Source organism: Suncus etruscus, chromosome 14 (genome assembly GCF_024139225.1).
Source record: "Suncus etruscus isolate mSunEtr1 chromosome 14, mSunEtr1.pri.cur, whole genome shotgun sequence".
Lineage (NCBI taxonomy): Eukaryota > Metazoa > Chordata > Mammalia > Eulipotyphla > Soricidae > Suncus > Suncus etruscus.
In genome coordinates, this window is record NC_064861.1 from 73,248,367 (window position 1) to 73,274,768 (window position 26,402).

General features: G+C 54.7%; 2 protein-coding genes across 3 annotated transcripts in view; one reads left to right on the forward strand and one right to left on the reverse strand.

The window, feature by feature from the left end:
* CMIP (c-Maf inducing protein) overlaps positions 1 to 25,728 on the forward strand; it is a 139,928-nt gene extending 114,200 nt beyond the window's left edge. For both annotated transcript variants that reach the window (XM_049786272.1, XM_049786273.1), the window contains 17 exons: positions 5,292 to 5,333; positions 6,537 to 6,599; positions 8,163 to 8,243; positions 10,083 to 10,186; positions 11,427 to 11,531; positions 14,255 to 14,605; positions 17,165 to 17,230; positions 18,543 to 18,569; positions 18,842 to 18,890; positions 19,343 to 19,450; positions 20,466 to 20,582; positions 21,694 to 21,834; positions 22,285 to 22,332; positions 23,707 to 23,853; positions 24,338 to 24,443; positions 25,054 to 25,124; positions 25,594 to 25,728. In XM_049786272.1, the coding sequence (XP_049642229.1) occupies positions 5,292 to 5,333; positions 6,537 to 6,599; positions 8,163 to 8,243; positions 10,083 to 10,186; positions 11,427 to 11,531; positions 14,255 to 14,605; positions 17,165 to 17,230; positions 18,543 to 18,569; positions 18,842 to 18,890; positions 19,343 to 19,450; positions 20,466 to 20,582; positions 21,694 to 21,834; positions 22,285 to 22,332; positions 23,707 to 23,853; positions 24,338 to 24,443; positions 25,054 to 25,124; positions 25,594 to 25,647 (1,680 nt within the window). In that variant the 3' untranslated portion in view covers positions 25,648 to 25,728. The remainder of the gene's footprint in view (positions 1 to 5,291; positions 5,334 to 6,536; positions 6,600 to 8,162; positions 8,244 to 10,082; positions 10,187 to 11,426; positions 11,532 to 14,254; positions 14,606 to 17,164; positions 17,231 to 18,542; positions 18,570 to 18,841; positions 18,891 to 19,342; positions 19,451 to 20,465; positions 20,583 to 21,693; positions 21,835 to 22,284; positions 22,333 to 23,706; positions 23,854 to 24,337; positions 24,444 to 25,053; positions 25,125 to 25,593) is intronic.
* GCSH (glycine cleavage system protein H) overlaps positions 1 to 26,402 on the reverse strand; it is a 729,662-nt gene that overhangs the window by 282,782 nt on the left and 420,478 nt on the right. The gene's annotated exons all lie outside the window — the stretch shown is intronic.

The window sequence follows — 26,402 nt, forward strand, 5'->3', positions numbered from 1 at the left end:
CACAGGTCTAGCCCTGGCAGCCCCTGGCACTACTGGGCTCAAGCTCGCCCAGTCCTGCTGCCCAGCTGAATGCGAATGGAGTGTCTGTGGCGCACTGTTAGCACTGTTGGCTGGAGCTGGCGCTGGGCTGGGAGGGATGCATGCCCCATGGCAGGGCCACAGAGAGAACAAGGATATGTACCTGGAGTCAGGGCAGAGGGAGGGTGGGAACCCCCTGGCCCTATTTTTTATTTTCTTTTGTTTGTTTTTTGGGTCACACCTGGCAGCAGCGCTCAGGTTACTCCTGGCTCTGCACTCAGAAATCACTCTTGGCAGGCTCTAGGCACCATACGGGATGCCAGCGATCAAACCCGAGTTTGTCTTGGGTCAGCCGCTTGCAAGGCAAATGCCCTATTACTGTGCTCCCACTCCAACCCCGTGTTTTATTTTGTTTTTTGAAGTTTTAGGGCTACATATGGCAGTGCTCAGGGGTTACTCCTGATGGGGTCGGGGAACCCTATGGGATGCTAGGGATCAAATCTGGGTCATTCACATGCAAGGCAAATACCCTCCTCGCTGTGTTGTCACTCCAGCCCAACCTCCTGCCTTCTGTTGATGCAGTTATGGGCTGAAGGGTACATCAACGCTCACCACCTTTAACTTGGCTGCCTGGGGGCCCTGTTGGTGGTGATCCCAGACAGACATGCTCTGTCCCCTTTTTCCTGTCTTTGCACCCCTTTTCTATTCAGAGCCCTGCCCAAGACACCTCTGTCCTCCCCATCTAGACCATCTTTCTCTCCTCCTCACAGGCCCTGGTTGTAGGAAATGGGCCTGGGCCTTCCATGCGCGCATCAGAAGAGGTGGGGAGCTGAGGCCGAAAGCCCTGTTAAGAGGGTCCTTGCACACGAGACAAGCGAAAGACTTGGACGTTTACTTCAGGCAGCCTGGCTCTATCTGGGCACACTGGGTACAGTCCCTGGGCCATCCACGGGCTGGCATGTAGACCCACTCTCCATCTTTCTTTCTCTCTATCTCATGTTTAAGAAGCGTATAAGAGGGCCCGGAGAGATAGCACAGCGGCGTTTGCCTTGCAAGCAGCCGATCCAGGACCAAAGGTGGTTGGTTCGAATCCCGGTGTCCCATATGGTCCCCCGTGCCTGCCAGGAGCTATTTCTGAGCAGACAGCTAGGAGTAACCCCTGAGCACCGCCGGGTGTGGCCCAAAAACCAAAAAAAAAAAAAAAAAAAAAAAAAAGAAGCGTATAAGAGGCTCAAGATGAAGGGCATGTTTCTATGAGCCGTAATCCTGACCTATTGGGTCTCACATCACCTCCTGGCTGGAGATGGACTTTTTGCCCCTAGCCCAGTGCTCAGTGTCTGTACCAGGGGACAGGCAAACACCAGCCTCTTTATCATCTTGGGTGATGGCTGCAGCCTTGCCACTTTGTTCAGAGCAGACTGGGCTGCCAGAACAGCGGGCAGGGCTGAGAGGAGGCTCTTTGAGGGGCCGAGGGCACTAGGAGAGTCACTTTCTGCCACTGACTGATCGAGCCTGTGCCCTCTTGTCCCCCATGCCTTTGCTGAGGGTGTGGCATGACCGCTGGGCACAGTTCAGGGTCTCTTCAGGGCAGTGGCGAGGGCACACTCCAGCTGGAAGAGGAAGTCACCTGCAGATTGGTGCGGTGGCCTAGTGACAGGGACAGCACGCCCAGTGCAGGTCATAGAGGGCACAATAGGGAAAGTGACAGGTAGTGTGGGGCGCGGGCTGTAGCCCACGTGAACAGCTGGAGTATTGGGTGCACTGGAAATCTTCAAAATTTGGACAGATGGATCAGACCCTTTGCCATTTCCCACCACCTGAGTACTCTTTACCTATTGCCTGAGATCCAATGATCACACCTACTTCCTTCCTGTTGCTCCTGCTACTTATACCTGTGACCTATGTTTTTGTTCCCTGCCTTTTACCATGTGACCTCAGACCTTTGCCCCTGTTTTCTGTATTCTCTGCAGACCCATATCCGTGGTTTAGGGTACTGTGCGGCTAGGATACTGCCCCGTGCCCGTTTCCTGTGTTCCTCTGACCGCGACTCTGTTTGTTCTTCTACTTGCGCCCACTTCCTCTGCCCTGTGTGCCTATTTCCTCTGTTCTTCTGCCTTTTTCCCTTGTTCCTCTGCCCGCGCCCGTTTCCTCTGTTCCTCCGACCAGTCCCACTGTTTCCTCTGCCCATACCCATTTCCTGTTTCCTCTGCCCTTGTTTTCTGCTCCTCTACCCCCTTTTCCTGTTTCTCTTTCTCTGTTTCTCTGCCCATGCCCTTATTCCCTCTGTTCCTCTGCCTGCACCTGTTTCCTCTGTTCCTCTTACCTGTTTCTTCCACCTGTACCCATTTCCTCTGTTCTTCTGCCCGTTTCCTTTTTTCCTCCGTTCCTCCACCCTGCACTCATTTATTCTGTTTCTTTGACCTGTCCCTGTTTTCTTTTTTTTGTTTGTTTGTTTGTTTTTGTTTTGTTTTTTGGTTTTTGGGCCACACCTAGTAATGCTCAGGGGTTACTCCTGGCTATGCGCTCAGAAGTTGCTCCTGGCTTGGGGGACCATATGGGACACGGGGGATCGAACCACGGTCCGTCCTAGGCTAGCGCAGGCAAGGCAGGCACCTTACCTCTAGCACCACCGCCCGGCCCCATGTCCCTGTTTTCTTTGCCCATGCCCATTTCCTCTGTTCCTCTGCCCATGTTTCCTGTTTTGTTTTTGTTTTTGTTTTTGTTTTTTGGGGCCACACCCGGTGGTGCTCAGGGGTTACTCCTGGCTGTCTGCTCAGAAATAGCTCCTGGCAGGCACAGGGGACCATATGGGACACCGGGATTCAAACCAACCACCTTTGGTCCTGGATCGGCTGCTTGCAAGGCAAACACCGCTGTGCTATCTCTCCGGCCCGTGTTTTTTTTTTTTTTTTTTTTGTCCATATCTTCTGTTCTTTCCTGTGTCCTGTCCTCCTGTTTCCTCTGTGACTTTCACCTTTGCACCTCTTTCCTGTATTCTTTTCTGCATATGCATTATCTGTGCTTGGGTTATTGTACTGCTTACCTGTGCACTAATTACTCATGCATCTGTATTACCTGTGCTCCCAGTTGGGCCACTGCACCTCAGTGCCCTGCAGCAATTGTCCTGGGGCTAGTAGAAATGTCATAAGAAGGGGCCAGAGAGATAGCTCAGTGGTAGGACGTGTGCCTTGCACTCAGCCAACCCAGGACAGACATTGGTTTGAATCCCGGCATTCCATGTGGTCCCCTGTGCCTGCCAGGAGTGGGTTTTTTTTTTTTTTTTTTGGTTTTTGGTTTTGGTTTTTGGGTCACACCCGGCAGTATTCAGGGATTATTCCTGGCTCTATGCTCAGAAATCGCTCCTGGTAGGCTCTGGGGATCATACAGGGTGCTGGAATTTGAACCACCGTTCTTCTGCACTCAAGGCAAACACCCTACCTCCATGCTATCTCTCTGGCCCCTGCCAGGAGTGATTTCTGAGTGAAGAACCAGAAATAATATCCCTGAGTGCTGCCGGGTGTGACCCAAAAAACAAAACAAACAAACAAGATTTAATTGTGGGGCTAAAATGGCAGCACAGCAGGTAGGGCAATTGCCTGGCACACCGCCAACTCAAGTTTTATCCCCTACATCCCATAGGTCCCCTGAGCCTGCCAGGAGTGACTTCTAAGCAAAGAACCAGGAGTAGCTTTTTTGGTCCATATCTGAGGACTGTCGAGTGTGACCCAAAAACCAAAAAAAAAATAAATAAATGTCATAAGAAACGGTGGCTATGGGGCCGGCGAGATAGCATGGAGGTAAGGCGTTTGCCTTCCATGCAGAAGTACAGTGGTTCGAATCCCGGCATCCCATATGGTCCCTCGTGCCTGCCAGGGGTGATTTCTGAGCCTAGAGCCAGGAGGAACCCCTGAGCACTGCCGAGTGTGACCCAATAACAAAAACAAAACAAAAAAAAAAAAAAGAAAGAAGCGGTGGTTCTCATTGGTGGTGCCTGCAGGTGCCACGGTGCGACCAGAACTTGCCATAGCACTGTCCCATGTAGCCAGGGAGCCCTTTGCCAGGCTCTCTACACCAGGATCGAGTTGACCTATTTGTAGTAAGGACTAAGGCTGGGTGCTCAGACTCCAGTTCTATCTAAAAAAGAAAAGGACTTGCATCCCTGATGTTCTTTGCTTTTGGAATTTTGAACCTGATGGTCTGTCCTGAGAGTCCCTGAGATCCAGGGGGCTTATTTGGTGCCTGCCCATCACCCCAAGGCTCCCTCCACTTACTGGACAGAGGCAGAATCTCTGCCCCAGTTGCCTTGCTCTTTGGTGGGTATGAACAGGCAGCTGCCCTGATGCCCTCACTCCATCTTCCAACCTGGAGTGGCACCGTCCTGCTGGGTCATGATCCAGGGCTTCCTGGCAACTGATAGGGCTGTAACTGAGAACAGGGGACCACGAGTGGCTAGAAACAGGCCTGGAGCTTAGCAAAGATGACAGTTGTGGGAGCTAGAGTGACAGCACAGCGGGTTGGGATTTTTCTTGCATGTGGCCACTCCAGGTTTGATCCCCATCATTTCATATGGTCTCCTGACCCTGCCAGGAGTGATTCCTGAATTCAGAGCAACCTCTGAGCTCCAAAATAAAAAAAAAAAAGGTGGGGGGACACTGGTAGTGATATCACAATGGGGAGGGCACATGTCTTGCATGTGGCCAACCTGGGTTCAATTCCCAATATCCTATGGGTCCTACCAGGAGTGATTCCTGAGTGCAGAACCAGGAGTAACCTGTGAGGCCCACTGTGTGGCCTCCCTCAAAAAAAAAAAAAAAAAAAAACAATAAGACAGTAGTGGCTTCGTTTCACTTTACCATTGGTGACTTGTTGATCACACATTCATCTTTTATTGTTGTTTTACATGTTCTTGGAGAATGATAAGAGGTCCCAGATATATAAGAAAAAAATCCAGATTTGGGTGGTAGAGGTAGGGAAACCTTGAATAGTAAATGGGGGGGGGGGGGCAGGGGTTGGGAGGGTTTGGAGTCACACCTGTTTCTGCTCTGGAGCTCCTTTTTTAAACAGCTCTATTCTCCTGGACTATTTCCAGCTTGGCTTAGGGGACAACCCTGTGCCAGATCAAACCCAGGCTTCCCGCATACAAAGCATAAAGCGCTCAGGGAGCCATATGGGATGCTGGGGATGAGGGACCCAGTCGGGCCCCATGCAAGGCCACTAGTACTCTTGCTCAGGTCCCATTTTGACTCTTCCACTTTCTCTCTTCACTCCTACAGAACACAAACTTGACTACCCAAGAGCATGAGAACATCATCGTGGTAAGCCTCCCCACTCCCAGGATCCCTGCAGCTTCCCGAACCCAGCCCGTTTCAGGAGGCGCCAGGCTATCCCCAGCAGTGCAGCCCAGCCTGCTCTCTTTCATCTTCCCTGCCAAGGCAGACAGGCCTCCCTCCTGCCTGTGCACCTCTTAGAGCCCCGACTGATTGGGAGGGATTGGGAGGGAGGCTGGCAGGCAGGCAGCTAGAATCTGCCTTTGAGGTGTGTGACAAATGTCTCTTCATCGCCTCCTCCCGCCTGCCTGTGTCAGGAGCTGGGAAAGCAGGAGGTGGGGGAGACGTGTAATTTATTCAAAGGCAGAACCCGCCTAGCTGAAAGGTAGATGGTCCCCACCCGGGGCCCTAGGACATACCTTCTAATTAATCCTCAAATAGAAGCTGGGTTTAGTGCCTCCCCAAGTGCCCAAAGCAGGATTGGGAGGGATGCATTTCAGAACTTCAGGTCTCTTCCTGAGTGAGTTGAGCTCTGAAATGAGACCCTCAAGAGTCTCGAAGGGGAAGGGAAAGGCAACAAAGGAGGAGTGTATATATGCCCGAGGAGCATGTGAGAAATGTTTAAGGAGTATGTGGTTGGCCAGAGAGTGACAGGCAGGAGTACGGAGAGGAGAGAGGCCCTCACCTGGGGGAATGGAGTTTGGAAGGGCCAGGGGACTTTCTGGAGGCAGTGGTCTGTGAACTGAGATTTGCAAAACCATTAGACGTTTGCAGGCGAAGTCAAGGACCCTGCTGCCTTAGGCTAGGAGAAGACTTCTCTTGAAGTGTCTCTAGAGAGGAAACCCCCAAACCAGGCTTTGTTCCCCATGCTGGGACTCCTGGTTCCTGTACTTTATGTCCACCATTAATTAGTGTGCATGGAGCACTAGGGCATCAGGGAACCCCAAAAGTTGCACTCAACACTGTCTGTACTTCTGTTTCTGGGGAGCAGCGCTGAGCTTTTCCCATTTCCTTGTTGTCACTGTGGGTGACCTGTTAGCCACCAGTAGGGGCAAGTGGCTATTTCTGCCCAGAAAAGACGGGAAATGGGGGACACATATCCATGTGGGTGACCCTGTTAGCCACCAGTAGGGGCAAGTGGCTATTTCTGCCCAGAAAAGACGGGAAATGGGGGACGCATGTTCATGTCCCTGTAGACGCACAGCCCTTTTGCCCCCCAGAGGCATCCTGACCCTGTTCCATGTCTCACAGGCCATCGCTCCTTTGCTGGAAAATAACCACCCGCCCCCAGATCTCTGTGAATTCTTCTGCAAGGTATGGAGTGGGCCACAGAGGGCACTGCTGGGTGGGGGCACAGCTGGGCCCACTGGCCTGCCTCCTGTATGGGCACTAGGATTGGGGGCCTTGGGAGAGCCCCAGCACTGCCCATCCCCCTGTCCCCACCAGCCGGGTGTCCTCGGGCACAGACCATAGAGCAGCAGGCCAGGCGGAGCCAGTGGCTTCTCCGAGGAAACTTGCCGTGGCCATCTGGGGAGGCGCAGGCTGCAGCTTTCTGGGCCCTGACGTCAGAGCTGGGCTATTCTTAGCCGAGGCTCCTCGGCGCTGCGGCTGGTGCACAGTGGGGGCATGGCCGTGGGGCTTTCCCCGGCAGGGCAGCAGTCAGGGGCTGCCAGGTGAGCAGGCAGGAATCCCGGCATACGGAGCCAGCTTCATGGAGGCATCTTTGGGGTTCAGGACCCCCTTCAGACCCCAAGGTCTGAAGAAATTCGCTTCCTCCAAGGTTGTCCCTTTGTTCAGCACATGGCTATTGTGGTTCCCAGCTCCCAGGGCTCTGGCAATTCTCCCTGCTCCGGGTCCCAGGAATGCCCTCCCCCGCCCCCCGTGTCCACACTCTGACCCGTGAGGGAGATCTGCAGTGTCCTGGGAAATTGGGCTTTGGACGCATACAAATATGGAGCCTCTTGACCCCCTGCCTATGAGGGCATCCTCTGATTGTTGTCTGGGTTGTCCTCTCTGACAAGTTTTGTTGGAAAACTTCTGGGTGGGTGCCCAGACCCAACACCCCCATCTCTGTCCTGCCTGTTGGCGTATCTGGCTTGTGCCCGAGGTGCACAAGGCCGGAGGTGCCTGAGGTGGAAGGTAAGCCCATTGCGTAGGTGTACAAGGGGCCCCTTGTGCAGAATGGTGCTGACCCCCCAGTATGAAGCCTTCCTAGAGATGGGTGACTACGCCTGATCTTTTTATTCACAGCTGGTCACACCTGAGGGTTCAGATAATATAATCTGATAAGCAAGGAAATAGGGGCATGGTGATCCGCATGGTATACCCTGAAAGTACCCTGCATTCATGCAGAGGTTTCCCGCCAGGAGGCAAAGACCTTATGCTGGCTTCCCTGAAGAGGGATGCTTGGGGTGTACCCTAACCAGAGATGGGTTCTGGGGTGTGTGTGAATTTCCTCCACACACACTCTGGGTTCTTTCTTGCAAGGCAGCCTCACCACCAGCTGCTGGGGTCAGAACACATGGGAGAAGCAAGTTGATTTAATCCCCACTGCTTGTGTCCCAGCCCCCCCGGCTCTCACATAGGTCTCCTGGCCAGGCCATGTTTGCTGCCCTTCAGCCTTTGCCAGTGGAACGTTCCAGGCCTCTGAGACCCTCATGTCCAAACACTGCACCCCGTGCCCAGGGCCCTAGAGCTGCCTCGTGGTTGGGAAGGGCTTTCCCTGTCAGGGCTATGAAACTGCAGTTATGAAAGCGAAACGAGGACCAGTGGGCATCCATCCCTCTGCTACTTTCTGCCAAACTGTGGGAAATACCTGGGACTGCATGGGGCTTCCACCCCCAACCCATGGTCACCGTTTCCCTCCTCTGTCCACAGCACTGCAGGGAGCGGCCCCGGTCTATGGTTGTCATCGAAGTGTTCACCCCCGTGGTCCAGAGAATCCTTAAGCATAACATGGTGAGTTGTCCTGACTCTGGCTGCATAGGGACCTTTTCTGCTTCTTTCTCTCTTATTGAGAGAGATTTGGGGGAAGGGTATGGAGCATCGAGCTCAGCTTGAAGACTAGAAAGTGCAACAGGAGCTTTAGGTGGGGGCTCTGGGCCTTCTTGGTCAGGAAAAAGATACTGGACCTTCCAATCCAGCCAGCAGAGAGACAGAGTCCGTGGGCAGCCCCCACAAAAGTACAAGCCATGGGCCCTAACCCTGAACCCCATCTCCAAGGCAGGCACCCTTCTAGCTGCAATTCTGGGGCCCCTGTATCTCAGCTATGTTGCTAGAGGCCACTGCCCTCGGGGCCCTGTGGATTGTCAGATCCTGTCTTCCCCTGCCTCGTTCTCATCCCCATCTGGACCTAGGAAGATGTGCTTTTTTTTTTTTGTTTGTTTTTGTTTTTGATTTTTTAAGTATCTACATTTTATTTATTTACTTTTCAGTAAGCTTACATCCTTGAGGTATACAGCATCACACGAATTCTGTGACTGATTGCCTTAGTAGGAAGGTTGCTTTGAAATTTGGCTCGAACCATGTCACTGTTTTCATGAGCATGGGTTACCTTTCTTCAGATCACTCTGGTTTTGTTAGGTTTGCCACCAGGATTCACAGTGTTGTCCTTTCCTTTGTAGACATAAGCACATCTCTTGCCCAGATAGAATTCAGTTTCATCCCGAGTATAAGCACCTTCAATTTTAAGAAGAAATGTATGCTCCCGCTTGTTCCAGAGACCATCAGAAATGGCTTTAGACCACAGCCTTCCAGCTGTTTCTGTCTTTTTTTTTTTTTTTTTTTTTTTGGTTTTTCGGGCCACACCTGTTTGCTCAGGGGTTACTCCTGGCTAAGCACTCAGAAATTGCCCCTGGCTTGGGGGAGACCATATGGGATGCCAGGGGATCGAACCATGGTCCTGATCCTTGGCTAGCGCTTGCAAGGCAGACACCTTACCTCTAGCGCCACCTCACCAGCCCTCGGTTTCTGTCTTTTAATTAGACTAGACCTCCACGGGAGTCCAAGATGGAAGAAAGACCATGTGCTTGTTTTTTGCATACAGGAGGAGGCCCCTATTCTTAAGGACTAACAAGAGAACCCCCCAACACACACACGGACATACACACACATACTTTGAGAGAAGTAGGGTGGGGCACGGACCTGCCTTAACCTCACCTCCCTTCCCAGGGCACAGGTCTTGCCCCCGTGAGGACCTCTTTGCGGGGGTACAGCTTACAGAACTGAGGAGTGGGCACCCACCCACCCATTCTCTTCCCTCATGAGGCCCCAGGGGTACAGATCACTTTCCTGTTACCACTAGCATGTCCATTGTCCTCAGTTTGGAAAACCACCAGATGCAACCTTCCCCACGTGCAGAGTTCATGTCTATGTGTTTGCAAAAATTTGAGGGTTATGCATGTGCCAGGGATGTGTATGTTGCGTGCTGGTGGGTGTGTTCATGTGTGTATGCAGGCTTGAGTGTTCCTTTTGAGCTTTCCTATGGGGGCTCAGCTGCCCTCTTGAGTGAAGGGATCATCCAGTGACCTGACACGTATCTAGGCCCATGGACCCAGGAGGAGCTGGGCAGCTGCGCTGAAGTGCTCAGAATTGACTGCTCGTGGGGCCACCATTCCACCGTTCTGCTGAACGGAGACCAGAGTGGGTGGCAGCAGTTGGCCTAGGTGGCCCCATTCTGAGGGTGCAAGTGCCCAGCAAGAAGTGGGGGGGGCTAAGTTGCGGTACCCAGTAGTCTCGGCACCTGGGGTCCCCTGGCCCCTCTCTGCATGTCCCCACTGACCTCCCCCTTCTCTGCAGGACTTTGGGAAATGCCCGCGCCTGCGGCTCTTCACTCAGGAGTACATCCTGGCACTCAACGAGCTCAATGCAGGCATGGAAGTGGTGAAGAAGTTTATCCAGAGGTGGGGCTCCCCCTCCACGGCACCCAAAAAGCAGGGGCTATGCCTTTAGCCGTGCAGGGTCTATTACACCTCTCTGGTCCTGCTCAGGGTGGTTGTCTATTAAGCATGATGATATATGAGGACAACCCCCTTACACATTCTTATCCCCCTAGTTCTCTCTCTCTCTCTCTCTCTCTCTCTCTCTCTCTCTCTCTCTCTCTCTCTCTCTCTCTCTCTCTCTCTCTCTCTCTCTCTCTTTCTCTCTCTCTCTTTCTCTCTCTCTCTCTCTCTCTCTCTCTCTCTCACACACACACACACACACACACACACACACACACACAACACACACAGTGTCTGCTGCTCAGTTTGAAATGCTGGGTCCCACATAATGTATGTTCCTACACATCTATGGGCTGCAGGATTGGTTGTATAGGGGATGGGCCCCAGACAGTCGTCTTTAGGGTCTGGAAATGCTGCCCTGCTACAACTGGAGAGAGAAACCAAGGTTCTTCTGACTCCCCTCTAGTGTTGAGTCTGAACATTTTTCCTTTATTCAATGTTATCTCCTAGGCCTGAGCATGGTACAGCCAAGAAGGCTCTTGCCCTCTCCACAGCCAATCTGGCTTCGACCTGAAGCCCCACATATGACCCCCCTGAGCCTTGCCAGGAGTGATTTTCTGAGCTCAGATCTGGGAGTAATTGCTGAGCACTCCCAGGTGCCGGCCTTTTCTTCTGGAGCCTCTCTGAGTCCCAGGGCTGTGGGATTTTTCTGGGAAGTCGTCCTGGAGGGTTGGGCATGGTCCTGTTTCATGGGCAAGGAGACTGAGGTAGAGAGTAGCTACAGACATCACCATAAGCAGCATCCCAGGGCCAGGCTGAGGGATGTCTATTCCAAGGAGGAAAACAAAGTGTCGGTGATAATCATCCAGAACCTCTAGGCATGGCTATTCCCCAATAGCACTACAGTGGGCAGATTCTGTCTGTTAGAAAACTGCCTTGATTCTAACATGGGCACAGTTTGATGTTAGCCCCATACTCGCCCAAGAGCTAAGTGGAGACTTTGGGCCACTTGCCAAGGCCATTTGTCTGGACTCGAGCCTGGGCACTGGATCTGGAGCCCCAGGACCTGCATTCTTCAGATCTGGGACGTGCATTTGGGACCTTCTGTCCTGCCACCTGTTGCACCCCACTCCCTGCCTTCCCCTCATCCACCCAGCCCCAGCTGCCTGCCACCCACTCACCAGCCCTCTCTGTCTTTCAGCATGCACGGTCCCACTGGGCACTGCCCTCACCCCCGGGTCCTGCCCAACCTGGTCGCTGTGTGCCTGGCCGCCATCTACTCTTGCTACGAAGAGTTCATCAACAGGTCAGTGGGCCTCGAACCCACCCAGTGGGGTGGGGAGACACAGGCCCCTAGGGTGGGGCTGGGCAGGGCAACTGTCTTGCTCACAGCCCAGGTGTCTGAGCCGAGTTCATGCTGGGCTCTCTCTGGGCCCTAGTGGGAGCAGGCGTATGCGTGAGAAACGCGTGCAGACAGCCGTGTAACGAGTGTGTGTGGAATGGGCATGACGGGAACGTGGCCTCCATCCCCCGGGGCTCGTTGGAAAAGGAAGGAAAGTGATCCCGGGAAGCCCTGGCAGGGAGCCCAGTCAGGGAGGCTGGCCAGGAGCGCCTGTGCTAACCAACCAGCAGGTGACCTCGACGTCTCCCAAGAGCCCCTCCACCAGGCCCTCTTGGGAGGCCTTGGAACAAGACTTGGAGCTGGCCCCTGGGGACAGTGACGCCCGCTGGTTGGTTACTCATCAGTCCCTGCTGTCTCTCCTGGCTTGCAGAGTACATTAGTGGGTGAAGAACTTTCTCCGGAGACCTCTGAGGCTGTGGGGAAGGGTGTGTGGTGTGGAAATACCAGCTCTCAATGATGGCCACCCTGCCAAATGGTCCGGGTCGCACACTGTCCAATTCTGATGGCTCCAAAACGTGTCTTGATTACCACCAGAGCTGCAGCCCGGTTTATTTTAGACCATTTTTGAGAAAAAGGGCCACCAGCTTTGGAGGTCAAGTCCTACACAGTAACCCCAGAATCCAGCACAGCCCCCACTAAAATCAGCCTCAGTCAGGACCCACTGCATCCTGGAAGGGGCAAATGGTCAGTCAGTGAGTTGGGGTCTATCATCATAAAGAAATCCCTCCCCCCGCCCCCCCAGAGCAGCCAGGAGAGGTACTGTTGGGAGGACAAGCCAAGAACTAGCCCTCAAAGGGGACCCAAGTGGAAGAAGCAAGCCTGGCAGCTCAGCCTGGCGAATCTCTCCAGCAAATTCCACACAGACGGGGGTCCCTGGAGGTGGAGACAGAACCTGGTGCCTTTGAGGGGAATGAAGAAGCTCTGGGGTCCCTGAAATACCTTGTTTCTCGGGTTAACATCTGGGATTTGCACCCTTCCCCTGAAAGCAGGGATGTGGGGGACAGGGGAAGATTTTAGCAATTCTGGAATTTTCTGGGTTGTCACAAGCTGGGGGAAGGGCTGCTGGCCCCTAGCGAGGAGAAATCTGGAAGAAGGTGTTACTGTGGACAACCCCATCCCCCCATGAGCGTCAGTCATGACAGGGCCCACCCCTGAGGGACTGGTGTGCAAGGCCCTGGGTTGGTGAACCCCCAGAACTGGCAGGCTAAACAGTATCTGAGTGTCCCTGCACTGCCCTCAAATAAAAGTACCCACAGCTCTGCCCCTCAGATGGGCTCCTGACCCCATTGTCTGAGTGATGCCAGGGCCACAGTTGGCAGTGGGTTCTTATTTGGAACATTGGTTACTGAGCAGGTAGGAGGGAGAGAGGGAGGCACCAGGATCTGACCCAGGGGCTGAGTTGGGGGCTGCTTTTTTAACTCCCAAGCCAAGTGACCAGAGCGGAGAGCACCTGTCCCAGGGAGGGGAAAAAAAAGACTGGAGTTCTGTTCACAGGGTGCTCGTCCTAAAGAAGACAGCTATTTTTTGTTTTGTTTTGGGTTTGTTTGGTTATGTTTTGGAGGGGCCACACCTGGCAATGTTCAGGGATTACTCCTGTCTGCAATCAGGAACATTCTGGCAGGCTCAGGGGACCATATAGTATGCCTGGGATCAAAATTGGCTCAACCACATGCAAGAAAAACACCCTCCTTGCTGTGCTTTCACTCTGGCCCTGGGACACAGCCTTTGTCACCTCTACCCTGGTTCCCTGGGATCTGCCTTCTAGGCTGCTGACTGACCCAAGAGAGGCAGGATGCCCAGTGTCCAGGAGAAGAAAGGAAGGATGGGCCAAGATAGCGGTTCCACATTTCGTCTGGTTTTAGAGCCCGTTAGGCTGCCTGCCATTTGTCCTTGGGAAGGGACAAGATGTTGAGTCCAGGTTCCCCCAGTGACAGTTGTGGTATCTAGAAAATACTGCTGGGGACGCATGACTGGGATCAGACCGTGGGAAGGAGTTTGCATAAGCACAATGTGGGCTAGGTGGGCCTGGTGGGAGCACAGGGCGACCAAGACATCTTTTGGTCCACCTCCTCTCTTAAGTCCAGTCGTGGGGCGCCCAGGGAGCTCTTTGCCCTCAGACACCCTCCTGATCCCTCCCATGGTCCATGCCCAGGCTCCTGCTGGGCCCATGACAACCTGCTGCACCCAGAACAGACAGCTTGATCCGGGTAAACTTAACTCCCTGGAAAATCCCTGTATCTGGAGCCAGGGCTGCCAGGAAGCCAAGAAGTGCACTCCCCACTCGGACACATGTCTGAATGTCCCTGCACTGCCTCCAAATAAAAGTGCCCAAAGTACCCTCAGATTGAGACTCGTGGGGCCATTGCCTCTTTGTGCTCAAGGCGGATATGCAGGTTAGACGCCCCGAATGCAGTTCTGGAGCCTTGGCTGCCATGGTGGGCAGAACTGGAAGCACCTCTGTCGGTTCTCTGTGGTGCACACGGATTTCCTAAAGATCACTGGCATGTCCACACCCCAACCCAGAGATGCCCACTATGGGTTGACCCTGAGCAAGCCCAGACTTTCCTTATCCCATGGCCAGGTCTGGCCTCACGTGGCCCCTTTTCCCTTTCTCTTCCACCCTCCAGCCGAGACAACTCCCCGAGCCTGAAGGAGATCCGGAACGGCTGCCAGCAGCCCTGTGACCGGAAGCCCACCCTGCCCCTGCGCCTTCTGCACCCCAGCCCGGACCTGGTGTCTCAGGAAGCCACGCTGTCCGAGGCGCGGCTCACGTCGGTGGTTGTGGCCTCCAGCGAGATCCACGTGGAGGTGGAGCACAGCAGCACTGCCAAGCCGGCGCTCACGGCCAGCACGAGCGACAGCGAGCCCAACCTCATAGACTGCCTCATGGTCAGCCCCGCCTGCAGCACCCTGAGCATCGAGCTGGGACCCCAGGCCGACCGCACGCTCGGCTGCTACGTGGAGATCCTCAAGCTGCTGTGAGTGGTGCCTTGGTGTGGCAGGCCAGGGTGGGGTGGGCGAGGAGCTTCTGGTTTCAGGGCCAGCACGCCCGGTGTTCCCATCTAGGTAGTGTTTCCATCGTGTGTGTCCTTCAAGGGCATGTGTGAGTGTGCGCATGCTAGGGCATGCGTGAGATCATGGGGCCTAGGCATGTTGGGTCCAGGTGTCTAATGTTCAGTGTGTGGCCATGAGTGTGAATGGATGATTGCAGAGGGGTGTGTGTGTGTGTGTGTGTGGCTGTTTATGTATGTGTGTGACTGTTTGGGTGTGGGTATGTGAGTGAGAAGAGTATGTGACTAGGAGTATATGGGTGTATTTGTCAGTGTGTGGCTGGATGAAAGTATGTATGTATGTATGTGTTCTATATGTGACTGTGCGTGCCTGGGTTTGTCCATGTGCTGTGGGTGTATGTGACTGAGTGTGGGAATAAATATATGGTGTGTTTGTCAGTGTGTGGCTGTGTGAATGTGTGTGCACATCTGTGTTGTATGTGTGAGTGTATGGTAGGTCCGTGTGCTGTGTGACTTGAATGTGTGTCTGAGCATATGGGTGTGCTTGTCAGTAGGTGGCTGTATGAACGTGTGTGTCTGTGTGTGACAGTGTGTATGGGCAGGTCTGTGTGCCTGGGTGAACGTATATGTGCACTTGGACCTGGCATTGAGTTTTCCCCTTGTTGTCCCTGGAGGTTTGTGGGTGCATTGTATAGCCTGGCATGCAGATGCAGGTTTGGGTGCTGCAGGTGGTTTTGATTCTCTGAGTCTCACACTGGCATTGCTCAGAGGAGCGTGTGCTCCGCCTGCGTTTGTGTGGGTGTCTGTGTCGCTGATCGCATTTCATTCCGGGGTGTGTGTATGAGTGTATCAGGGGGCGTCGACTGTACCTGGGATTTACCTCAGAGAACAGCCCTCTATGGAGACCGTGCAGACAGGGTAGCTGGGCGGAGCATGGAAGAAGCCCTGCAGATGGGGCAACTCTGAGAAGGGGTCCTGAGGCGGGTCAGCTCTGGGGCCACCATTCCCTGCTGAGGGCCTCTAGCCTGCGCTGGCCCTTCTGTACTGTAGCTGGAGAAGGATCTTGGTCCATTACCCTCGAGTCCTTTAACTTTTGCAGCCTCATACCTGGGGCATCAACTCTGAGTTGGGGAGGTGCCCTCCCCTCCCTGCTGAGCCCTTCTGGGCTCCGAGCATTGTCAAACCTTCCTGAACTCTCAGGCACTCCCCAAGTGAGGGTCCTGTCTGAAGAGCACGGACTCGTCCCCATGGCCAAATTAACTATCATGGGCCATGCAGCAGGATCCGCCACCCTGGAGTTGGGTGGGAGGGTACAGTCCTGATGGAGCCCCAGGGGGCCTACACAGAACGAGAGGTGGTCAAGCAGCCAACATCCCCAGGCCCTGTTTGGGTCTCTGGCACTAGGCACCAACCCAAGCTCTAGAGGGCCTGAAGTCTCCCAAAGTACAATCTGACTGATTGCGCCTCTTGCCTGGAGCCTCAGCCAAGCCTGCGTGGCTGAGTAGGGGCTACTTGAGTGTCTGGGGCCTCACAAGAGTCCACCACATGGTTTTGTAAATTCCTGGGTTTCTTCCCTGAACATCTCTCTCTGCACGGGGTTGAGCTGGACTTCAAGGGTGCTGTGAGGGAGGATAAAGAATCAGACTGTATGTCTGGGGGTGGAGGTAGATGTTGGTTCTTGGGGTGAAGAGAGAGGCCCTTTGCCTTGACTCATGTTTATGGGTGAAAACACTCTGTTATTAGGCCTAAAGTTTGTTTATCATTTTTTGTTTTATTTTTCTTTTCGATGCACCTATGCAAATTATTGCTATTTTGTTTAGTTTAGTTTTTTCCTTGTCTTTTCGGAGTCTGTTACATATTTCCTATTTTGTTTTAATTTTTAGAGAATTTGAAAGGGGGAAATAAAAGGTAAATTGAGGCCTTTGAAATAGTTCCCATTTGTATCAAATATTTCTCATTTGTATCTTAATTATTTTCTGTTGGTCTTGTTTTCTCATTGGATTTTAATAAATGGAAGGCAGGAGATCTTAGCTGTCATCTAGGCTGTGGTTCCATGTGTTGGCTTGTGGATGAACAGCTTGCAGTGTGAGTTTTCTTGCCTGCTATATCCTCCATATCTATGTGGATTACTTATTACAAAGAATTGTTACCGAACCAGCTTCTCCTGCCCTCCCTGGATAGGGGGTCTGAGATATTTATCCTTTCCTTTCTGGGAACTGTGGGCTAACCAAACCTCAACCCAATACCCAAAGAACATCATATTACACCCCTGTTCTAGTGTGAAGCAAGCTCCCTGGGCTCAGACAGAGCATGGTCCACATTTGCAGTGGACCAGGGAACAGTCAGGAAAGCTGAAAAAAGCTCGGGGTAGACCCTGTGGGGAGGGCGCAGTAAGGCCTGAAACACTCTCCAAGCACTTAAGACAAACATACACCCCAGGGGTCCCTGATGCTAGGGCCCTTCAGTGGCTGACCCTTATGGGGTACATGCATGCATTGCCATGCTGATTCCCACTTCTCTTTTCAGGTCAGACTATGATGACTGGAGACCATCTCTCGCCAGCTTGCTTCAACCCATTCCGTTCCCCAAAGAGTAAGTCATGTCCTCTCTGCCTTATCCAGGGACCTGAAAAAAGACCACATGTCTCCATCAGGGCCTTAGAGGGGGACAAACCCAGATCACAACAGTCTGGCTTCCATCACATTGTCCCCAGCACTGCTGAATGTCACCCCCAATTGTTTGGGGGGACCACAACTGACAGCATTAGAAGTGACTACTAGTAACTGGTTACTGCACTCAGAAATTACTCCTGACAGGCTCAGGGGACCATATAGGATGCCAGGTGCAAGACAAATGTCCTCCCTGCTGTGCTATTGCTCCCCACCTTTTCTTCAGTAAAAAAATTAGAAATGGGGAGTTGGAAACCCACTATGCAGGCAGTCTTGGTCTCTGGATCTCCATATAGCCCCCTGGGTATGACCAGGAGTCAACATAAAGCTGGGCAAGGCTCCAAACCTACCCCTGAAAGATGGTGAGCCAAAGTCTGAGGCTGTGAGGGTTCTCTGAACCCCCATCCCTCTGGTCCCTGGTGGGCTGGTCTGGGTCAGCCCCCGATTACTGGCATATTGGGGCCCCTCCTTTTACACCCTCTAAACTGACCCAGGGAAGTAGGGGAGTGAACCAGCAGGCGGCGAGTAGCCTGTAGCAGCCACGGCTCCGAACCAAAGGCCCTGAAATGCCTCGGGTGTCTGTTTTGATAGATTTGAGGGAGCAGGATCTCAGGGGGCTGTCGGGTGCTCTCTCAGGGGCCCATTAGTGAGCCGCTGTTTATGAAATGTGGCTCTCGGTGGGGGGCATTACTCTCGGTAATGGCCCCATTTGCTGGTCCGGCTGGTCCCTAGGGATCCCTGTGGGGCTGAGACAGCAGAGATTGACTCTCAGGAGCGGCTCTACCCCTGGCCACGGGGACACGCGCACCAGGGCCCCGTGATGCAACCGAGCCCGGGGTGTCCCCGGAGGCCCCCCGTGCCAGTGCTGCTAATGAGCTCCGATGCCCCTTAATTGGGGAACCAGCCTCACACACACCTGAGGCCCTAGGAGCTCCTCCCCGCTGCTGGCTGCAGGGGCCTGATTGATGCCTAAGGGGGTCCTTTCTTATTTCTTTATTTTCTTTTGATTTGGGGGTCAGTACTCAGGGGTTACTCCTGGCTCTGCACTCAGGACTCACTTCTGGCAGGCTTGGGGGACTCTAAAATTTTTTGGATTGAACCCAGGTCAGCTCTTTTCAGGGCAGGCAAGCCTCCTAGCTGTGTTATCACTCTGGCACTGGGGGGATCTTTCTGGGAAGGCCCCATCTGGTCCCCCATCGTGCAACCCCTGCTAACAGCCCCTCTCTGTCTTTCAGAGCCCTTGCACATGAGAAGTTCACCAAGTGAGTATTGGGAGGACCCTGCTTTATATCACATCCCTACCCCTTCCTGCCAACCCCCGCCCCCTGTCCTGTACATTTGGGGGCAGTGAGGGAGGGAGGCAGGACCTCCCTTGAACTTCCACTGCCACACTTGTCCCTGTCTGTCTCTTTTCTTTCCGGGAGGTTCAGGATCATCTTCTGGACTGACCCTTCCTCTCCTGTCCTGCCCCTCACTGCTAACCCCTTTTAAGCCCACCCAAGGCAAAACCCCAAACAAGGCTCGTTTCTTTCAGGGAACTGAAGTACGTGATTCAGAGGTTCGCCGAAGACCCCCGACAAGAGGTGAGGCCCTCCCTCTCTCCATGGGCTTATAGAGCCTCCTGACCCCTCCTGGGTTGCTGCAGTGTCCACACAGCCCCTCATAACTGGACCCCTGCTCTGTGAATGTTGCCCTGGTGTTTACCCAGTTTGGCTTACTGTTTCCTGGGCTCATGTGGGCATAGCCTCAGACTTTGATGAGGCTTTGATGAGGGCTTTGATGAGGGCATTCCACATGGGCACCTGGATTTGAACCCAGGGTGCCATAAGTGGCTCTGCCCTGGCTGAGCCCCTCACCCCATGTGCGGGGCTTGTGGGCATAAGGGCCTGGTCTGGGCTGACCAAGGAAGGCCAGAGACAGGCCCGTGATCTTCCGCTGTGGCCACAGATGTGGGACAGGCTCAAAGGATGTGCGGGCAGTCGGCCACCTTTGCTCCTGTGGGACCCCCAAGAGTACTGACTTCTGTGTCCCCCAGGTGCATTCGTGCCTGCTGAGTGTGCGGGCTGGCAAGGACGGTTGGTTCCAGCTCTACAGCCCTGGAGGGGTGGCCTGTGATGACGATGGGGAGCTGTTCGCCAGTATGGTGCGTGCAAGGCCTGGACTGACATTTCTACCAGGGAGGGCTTGGGCTACCCTCTGTCCCTCCACTCCTATCCCCAGACTGTACCCATCGCCTCTCCTGCCCCCTTGACCACAGGGTGTGTGATTCCCCTGCTGGCCTCGGTGCCCTGATCAATGATAGCCACTACCACACTTCTGCTGCCCTCAGTGACCCTGGGCCATGGCATGTGTCTCTCATAGCTTCTGTTTTCTCTGCTGTAAAATGTGGAGACTGGGCACCCTTGGGCTTCTCTGGTCCACATGGCCACAGCATACATCTCTTATGGAGGGGTGTCCAGCTAGACCCCCCCCCACAATAGGGCACGCGGAGAAGTGTGGCAGCCATCCTTGGGCAGGGCTTTTCAGTCCTTCCCTTCTTGCACCTGCTGCTGCCCACTGGGCCCAGGAATGGCTGGTTAGGGGCCATCACCATAGCATCCCATAATAATGCCTATGGGTTCCCCCACCTCTCAGGCAGAAATTCAGTGTGATGGGGAGCAGGAATGAGTAAAGGGGCATTCTCAGCCCTGGGGCCAGTCCCCATGGTGAGCAGAGGGCCCTGGTCAGTTTGCCGGGTGCTCTGACCCTGACGCCTTCACTCTTGGCTGTCAGCACTGAGGACAAGACACCCCTGGAGGGTGGGCTTTCCCGCCTGCCCCAGCCCCAGAAATCAGGGGTTGGGAGACCTCCCAGGTCTCCACCATTCCCATGCAGGCATGCCTAGCTTCCCAGTGAGGTCCATTTATCTGTCCATCAATCCATCTGCCCTGCCTGTCTGCCCCCGAGACTCCCCAGCCTGCTCTGTTTCTGTTTTAACAAGATGGCAGGGTGTCTCTCCCCTCTTGTCCCACTTCGACTGACTGGCCTCTGTCCTTGGGGGGGGGGGTGACCTGACATGGGTGTGGACTCAGTGGATCCTGCTTGGCATCCTTCAGTATGGCTGGGGTGCGGTGGCCCCACCCCTATGGTCACCCCTCACCTGGATATCCCCCTTCCAGGTGCACATCCTCATGGGCTCCTGTTACAAGACCAAAAAATTCCTGCTCTCCCTGGCGGAAAACAAGCTGGGACCCTGCATGCTCCTGGCCCTGAGGGGCAACCAGACCATGGTGGAGGTGGGTAGGGAAGTATAGGCAGACAATGTGGAAGTGGATTTAGGGTGCAGGCAGAGGTAAGCGCAGGGTAGGCACAGACAAGGAGGTGAAAGTCTCCTCCGAGAATGGGGTGCGGGACATACATGCTGGAGGTGAACCCCAATTGGGAGATTTTTTTCTTCCTCTGTAACCATCAACCCACCAGTGAAAGTTGAAATAGTTACAGGTGCTTCTTTGGCTCAGTTCTGTGGGGGGCACAGGGCTCAGCTGAGCAGAAGGCACTCAGCGTAGAACTTGGGGTGATGGTTGAGCAGGACCGGGGCTGGAGCGCAGGGTACCAGGTGCTGTGGACTGGGCCAGACGAGGCTCACCCCCACCCCAGCAGCCCTTTGCAGCCTCATCTTCCTTCCCTGAGCCTGGCCTGAGGACTCAGCAGTTCTTTCTGTTTGCACGTCCTTCTATTTTTTTTGGTTTTTGGGTCACCCTTAGCAGCACTCGGGTTCCTCCTGGCTTTGCTCTCAGGACACAATCCTGGCAAATTCAGGAGACCTGTATCGACCAAATAATTGAAGGCAAACGCCCTACCCTCTGTGCTATCGCTCCTGCCCCAGGTCCTTTCTGTTCAGGCTTAGTTATCAGGCACCGGCCTAGAAGTGGGGGTGCTGGGCCAGCCTGTCCCTAAGCACCAAGGGATGGATGGTGGTGGATCTCTTTCTGGGCTGGCTTGCCCCAGGAGTTACTGCTTCTAGCCAGCAGACTGTATGAGCCCAAGGCCTGCATGGGGTGACAGTAGAGATGAGGCTGGGACAGCACAAACCTGCTCATGGCCTGAACATCCCAGCAAGGGGCTTGCAACTGGTCCTGTGCCAGTATTGATGGCCTGGAGAAGGGGAGACCTGGGGGGGGGGAGGGCGTGGCAGCCCAGGCCCATTCTAGGCGACAGGGTCCCCAAGCCACTGAGCCTGTCTCAGTGATGTTGTGATCGGGGCACATGGGATGTAGGGGACTCTGCCCGCTTGGGCTCAGCCTGCTGTGCTAGGGTCCAGAGAGCCAGCCCCGGGGGGGGGGGGGGGCACACAGGGAGGGCCCCATTCCCGGGGCGCAGGGCTGAGCCGCTGCTGTGCGCCCCCAGATCCTGTGCCTCATGCTGGAGTACAACATCATCGACAACAACGACACGCAGCTGCAGATCATCTCCACGCTGGAGAGCACCGGCACGGGCAAGCGCATGTATGAGCAGCTCTGCGACCGGCAGAGGGAGCTGAAGGAGCTGGTGAGTCTTGGGGTGCAGCTGGGCCGGCCCCACCACCACCGCTGCCCAAGTATTCCTCCCCCTACTTCTCCTGCTGACATTTTTGAGGATCAGCCTCTTAATACCTAGGGCCCCTCTAAGCACTTGATTCCAGCTCCATCTCCATCTGCCCCTGAGAGACCCTGGATGCACTGTGGCCTTCAGAAGCCAAAAACAGGGCCATGGAGGCCAGAGAGTTAATATAGGGGCTCAGGTGTTTATCTTGCCTGGGACCCACCCCAGTTCCCTCCCTGCTGCTGTCTATGATCCACACACACACTCCAAAATGCTGCCAGGAGTGAGTCCTGAGCACCATCAAGCAAGGCCCCAGGCCCACAAAATGTGTGGGGAGAGCTGGAGTGGGGGTGGGCTGTGAGTGGGGAGCCATGGGGAATGGGCTGGGTTGTGATCACCTCTTTGTTCCCTTTACAGCAAAGGAAAGGCGGGCCCACCAGGCTAACACTGCCCTCCAAGTCCACAGTGAGTTCCTGGGCTGGGGTGGTATGGGGCAGCAAGTGAGGGCTGGGCAAGAGCACAAGGGCCTGGAACAGCCGACAGGCTGCTTTCCCAGAAGGAACAGCTCAATGCTGTGCTATTCCTTCCTAAGGCCTGGGAAGGGGCCAGAGCAATAGGAAGGCTGTGAGGGCTTTTGTTTTGCACAGGGCTGATTTGTATTTGATCAGCAACTTCCCATATGGTCCCCAAGCCTGCCAGGAAGATTCCTGAGCACAGAGACAAGAGTCAGCCCTGAGCACTGCTGGGCGTGGCGCCCAAACCGACTAATCTCAAAAGGGTTGTAAATCTGATGGCTTTGACCTTCTTTCTGCCTATCCTACCAGACACGTGGCTGATCCTTCATCTTGTCCACACAACACAAGATTGTGCCTCTTAGTAAACCCCTTTTATAGGGTTTTCACTGATCCTAGCGTCTCCTTATTGGCTCTCCCCAATATTCTTCATCAGTGGCTGCCACCTTGTAGTCCAAAAAGACTGCTTGAGCTCCAGCCCTTTTTTTTTTTTTTTTTTTTTTTTTGGTTTTTGGGCCACACCCAGCGGTGCTCAGGGGTTACTCCTGGCTGTCTGCTCAGAAATAGCTCCTGGCAGGCGCAGGGGACCATATGGGACACCGGGATTCGAACCAACCATCTTAGGTCCTGGATCGGCTGCTTGCAAGGCAAACGCTGCTGTGCTATCTCTCTGGGCCCAAGCTCCAGCCCTTTTATCTTTTATCTTCATTGCAGCCTGTGGGAAGGAGGAAGGTTCAAAGATGAACGTGCCGCTTTTTGGAAGTCCACCAGACACCCCACTTCTGTCCCCTTCTTGGGATTCAGACTTAGCCCAAGGACCCCCACTTAGTGAGGGGATCAGCCTTCATGCCGAACAATATCACTAAGACTCTGGGATCTAGTCTCAGTTTGGCACTCAGGCACTAGTCAGTCCCCATGACACCTCAAGTTGGGGGGGGACCTTGGTGTTGGCATGGAGGAGGGTAGCCAAGAAGGTGCCAGGCACATGTGCTCATTAACGCACGCGCATAGGCCCGAGGGGAGAACACTGGCCTCAGAACATCCCGGGTGGTGACTCAGGCTTGAGTCAATGTGCTGGAGACTCCATCCACCAGGAGGGAGCTGCCGCCCTGACACCTCTCCTAGCTCAGTCCCCTTAGCTAGCTGTTTCATCACTCCAATTCCTGGGGACTACTGGTCCCCTACCCCACAGTTCAGGTCAGGGAGCAGTGGGATAGAGAGATGGTGAGAAAGGTGGCGGGGCTCAGTGGGCCCAAGGATACCCAGGGACCTGAGACCTGCCCTCCCATCTCTTACCCGATCCCCATCTCCATTCCTGCCTCTGCAGGATGCAGACTTGGCTCGTCTGCTGAGCTCTGGCTCCTTCGGAAACCTGGAGAACCTCAGTTTGGCCTTCACCAATGTAACCAGTGCCTGCGCCGAGCACCTCATCAAACTGCCTTCTCTCAAGCAGCTCAACCTGTGGTCCACTCAGGTGCCTGCCCCGCTGTCCTCCCTGCCCTCTCTGAGCCTCCTCCCTGAGTCCTCCTCCCTGTTCTCTTCCCTGAACCCATCTCCCTGTCCTCCCTACATCCTCTTTGCTGTTCCTCCTCCCTATGCCTCCTCCTTGTCCTCCTTGCCCCTCCTCCCTACGTCCCCTCTGGTTAGCCCAGTGCCCCAGGTTGAAGCCCCAGTCCCAAGAGGGCAGTGGTTGGGGCATGATATGACCCTGCACATGGCCCCACACTTGCTCTGGACCTCACTGTCTAGAGCCCCCCTTGATCGATGTCAGAATTATCCCTTGGCGGGGGGGGGGGGGGGGGGGGAGGGGTTTGGGCTCAACCTCACCCACCAGCAAAAACTGGGTTTGAACCCAGATCCCTGGAGGCATTTGAGGCTCTGGAGACCTGACTGGGGTGGGGCTGGGGGGCTGCTGGGGCTCCTGGAAACCCAGGGCTGAGCGCATCTGTGCCCCACAGTTCGGGGACGCCGGCCTGCGGCTCTTGTCGGAACACCTCACCATGCTCCAGGTGCTCAACCTGTGTGAGACGCCCGTCACCGACGCCGGCCTGCTGGCCCTCAGCTGTGAGTGTGGGGCAGGGCTTGTCCTCTTGTCCACTCCCCAAGCCAACAAGCATTTTTTGAGCACCTACTATGTTGGGCTCCATACTAGGTGCTAAGTGGGCAAGACTAGGGCTCAGAGAGAAAGATCACAACCCCTGAGGGGTCGCAGTTAGCTGAGTGCTGTGCTTCCTTATTCAGCTGGCCAGCCTGACCTGTGACCCAGAACTGTAGGCTAGTTGTCTTGGTGAGAGGCTCTGGCGGCGGTGGCAGGGTCCAGTCCTTCCATCTTAAGCTCTGTGCTAAAACTTGGGGGAGCCCTACTCAGTCTGGGGTTTGCTTTTCCCTTTTGTGGCATCACTGACCCAGGGCTGGAAGGATCCCAGGAAGCTTCTGGAATCAGTAGAATCAGGGGCTCAAGGACCTTGCTGGGCTGGACCCCAGGAGACAAGAGGATGGGGTCAGGGCTCATCCAACATGGGTCTGCAGTGGCATCTGGCACTATGGCTGTGGGCTTCCCAGATAGGTGCAGAACAAGGCTTGAGGCCTAGCCTGGGCCCAAGAGACCATTGTCTGCATTGTGGGGTCTCCCTGATGGATGATTTCTCACATGTCTGTCTGTCTGTCCACACAGCCATGAAAAGTCTCTGCAGTTTAAACATGAACAGCACCAAGCTCTCGGCCGACACCTATGAGGATCTGAAGGTAACATGAACACCTGGAATGGAGAAAGGAGTGGAGAGTTGCGGATGGGTGGTCAGACAGATAGCACTGTACAAAGGGCGTGGGGCGGGGCCAGAGCCTTGGCACAGGTGGCACAGCTGTAAAGCGTTTGCCTTGCACTCGTCTGACCTAGGACGGACCATGATTCGATTCCCCGGCATCCCATATGGTCCCCCAAGCCGGGAGCGATTTCTGAGTACAAAGCCTGAGCATCACCCAGTGTGGCCCAAAAATCCAAAAATAATAAAATAAGGGCCTGGGGCACGCAGGGTGGCGAGAAAGGGCTATGACTAAGGTGAGGAGGAATGAGAATAGAGCAGGGCCAGGGTGGACGAGAAGAGCCAGGGCTGCAATGCAAGGCTGTGTGTGGACTAGGCTTGTTCTGGGGCTGGGATAGGGATGAGCCCTTGGACCCGACAGCCTCCACAGTGTCCACCCTTGCTCCCCGCAGGCCAAGCTCCCCAACCTGAAGGAGGTGGACGTGCGCTACACAGAAGCCTGGTGAAGCGGCCACGAAGCTCACTCTAGACATAGCGCGGCCAGGCCTGGGGGCATCCTGCCCCAGCGTCCTGGCTGTGAGATAGAGGGGGGGGGAGTCTTTCAGGGGGGCAGAGGGCGGAGGGGGGAGGGGTGGGGAGGGGTCCGTCAGCACGCCCAGCCCCCAAACTAGTTCTTTTAGCTTCGTAATTGGAACCTTTGACCCGATTCAACCAATTCAGTGGACCTTGGTAGCAGCAGTCCTCGGAGGAGTTGCGGGGGGCGGGGAGGGGGGCGGGAGGGGGACCCCCCCCTGCGTGGATTTTCTTTGCCTTCGTGTTTATCGCTGCCGTGCGGCCGCACAACCTCCAACACAACCATCTCGCGTGACCCATGGGATTTGGCGGGGGAGGTAGCGCCCTCGGGGTGCTCACTTCAGCACCTGCAATGCGACCCCTCCATGCTCCCCCCTCCCCATTGGGACCAGAAGACCCAGCCGATGGCCTGCCCCACCTCTCCACCCCCAAGCCCAGTCCTGTGTCCTTGTCGCTATGCAATGTGATTCTTGGTTGTACATAAGATTTAAATAATGCGCCTATTTAAGAAATGTTGACCAGATTGGGGGTCTGGGACCTGCCTCTTATTTATGATGTCTCGACCTTCGCCCGCCCCCCCCAACCCCACCCCAGGCCTGTAGCACTGTCAGAACTGGCCAGTGTCTGTCTGTCTGTCTGTTTGTTGGGGTAGTGGTAGTGTTACTGTTATTTTTTTTTTAAAAAGGAA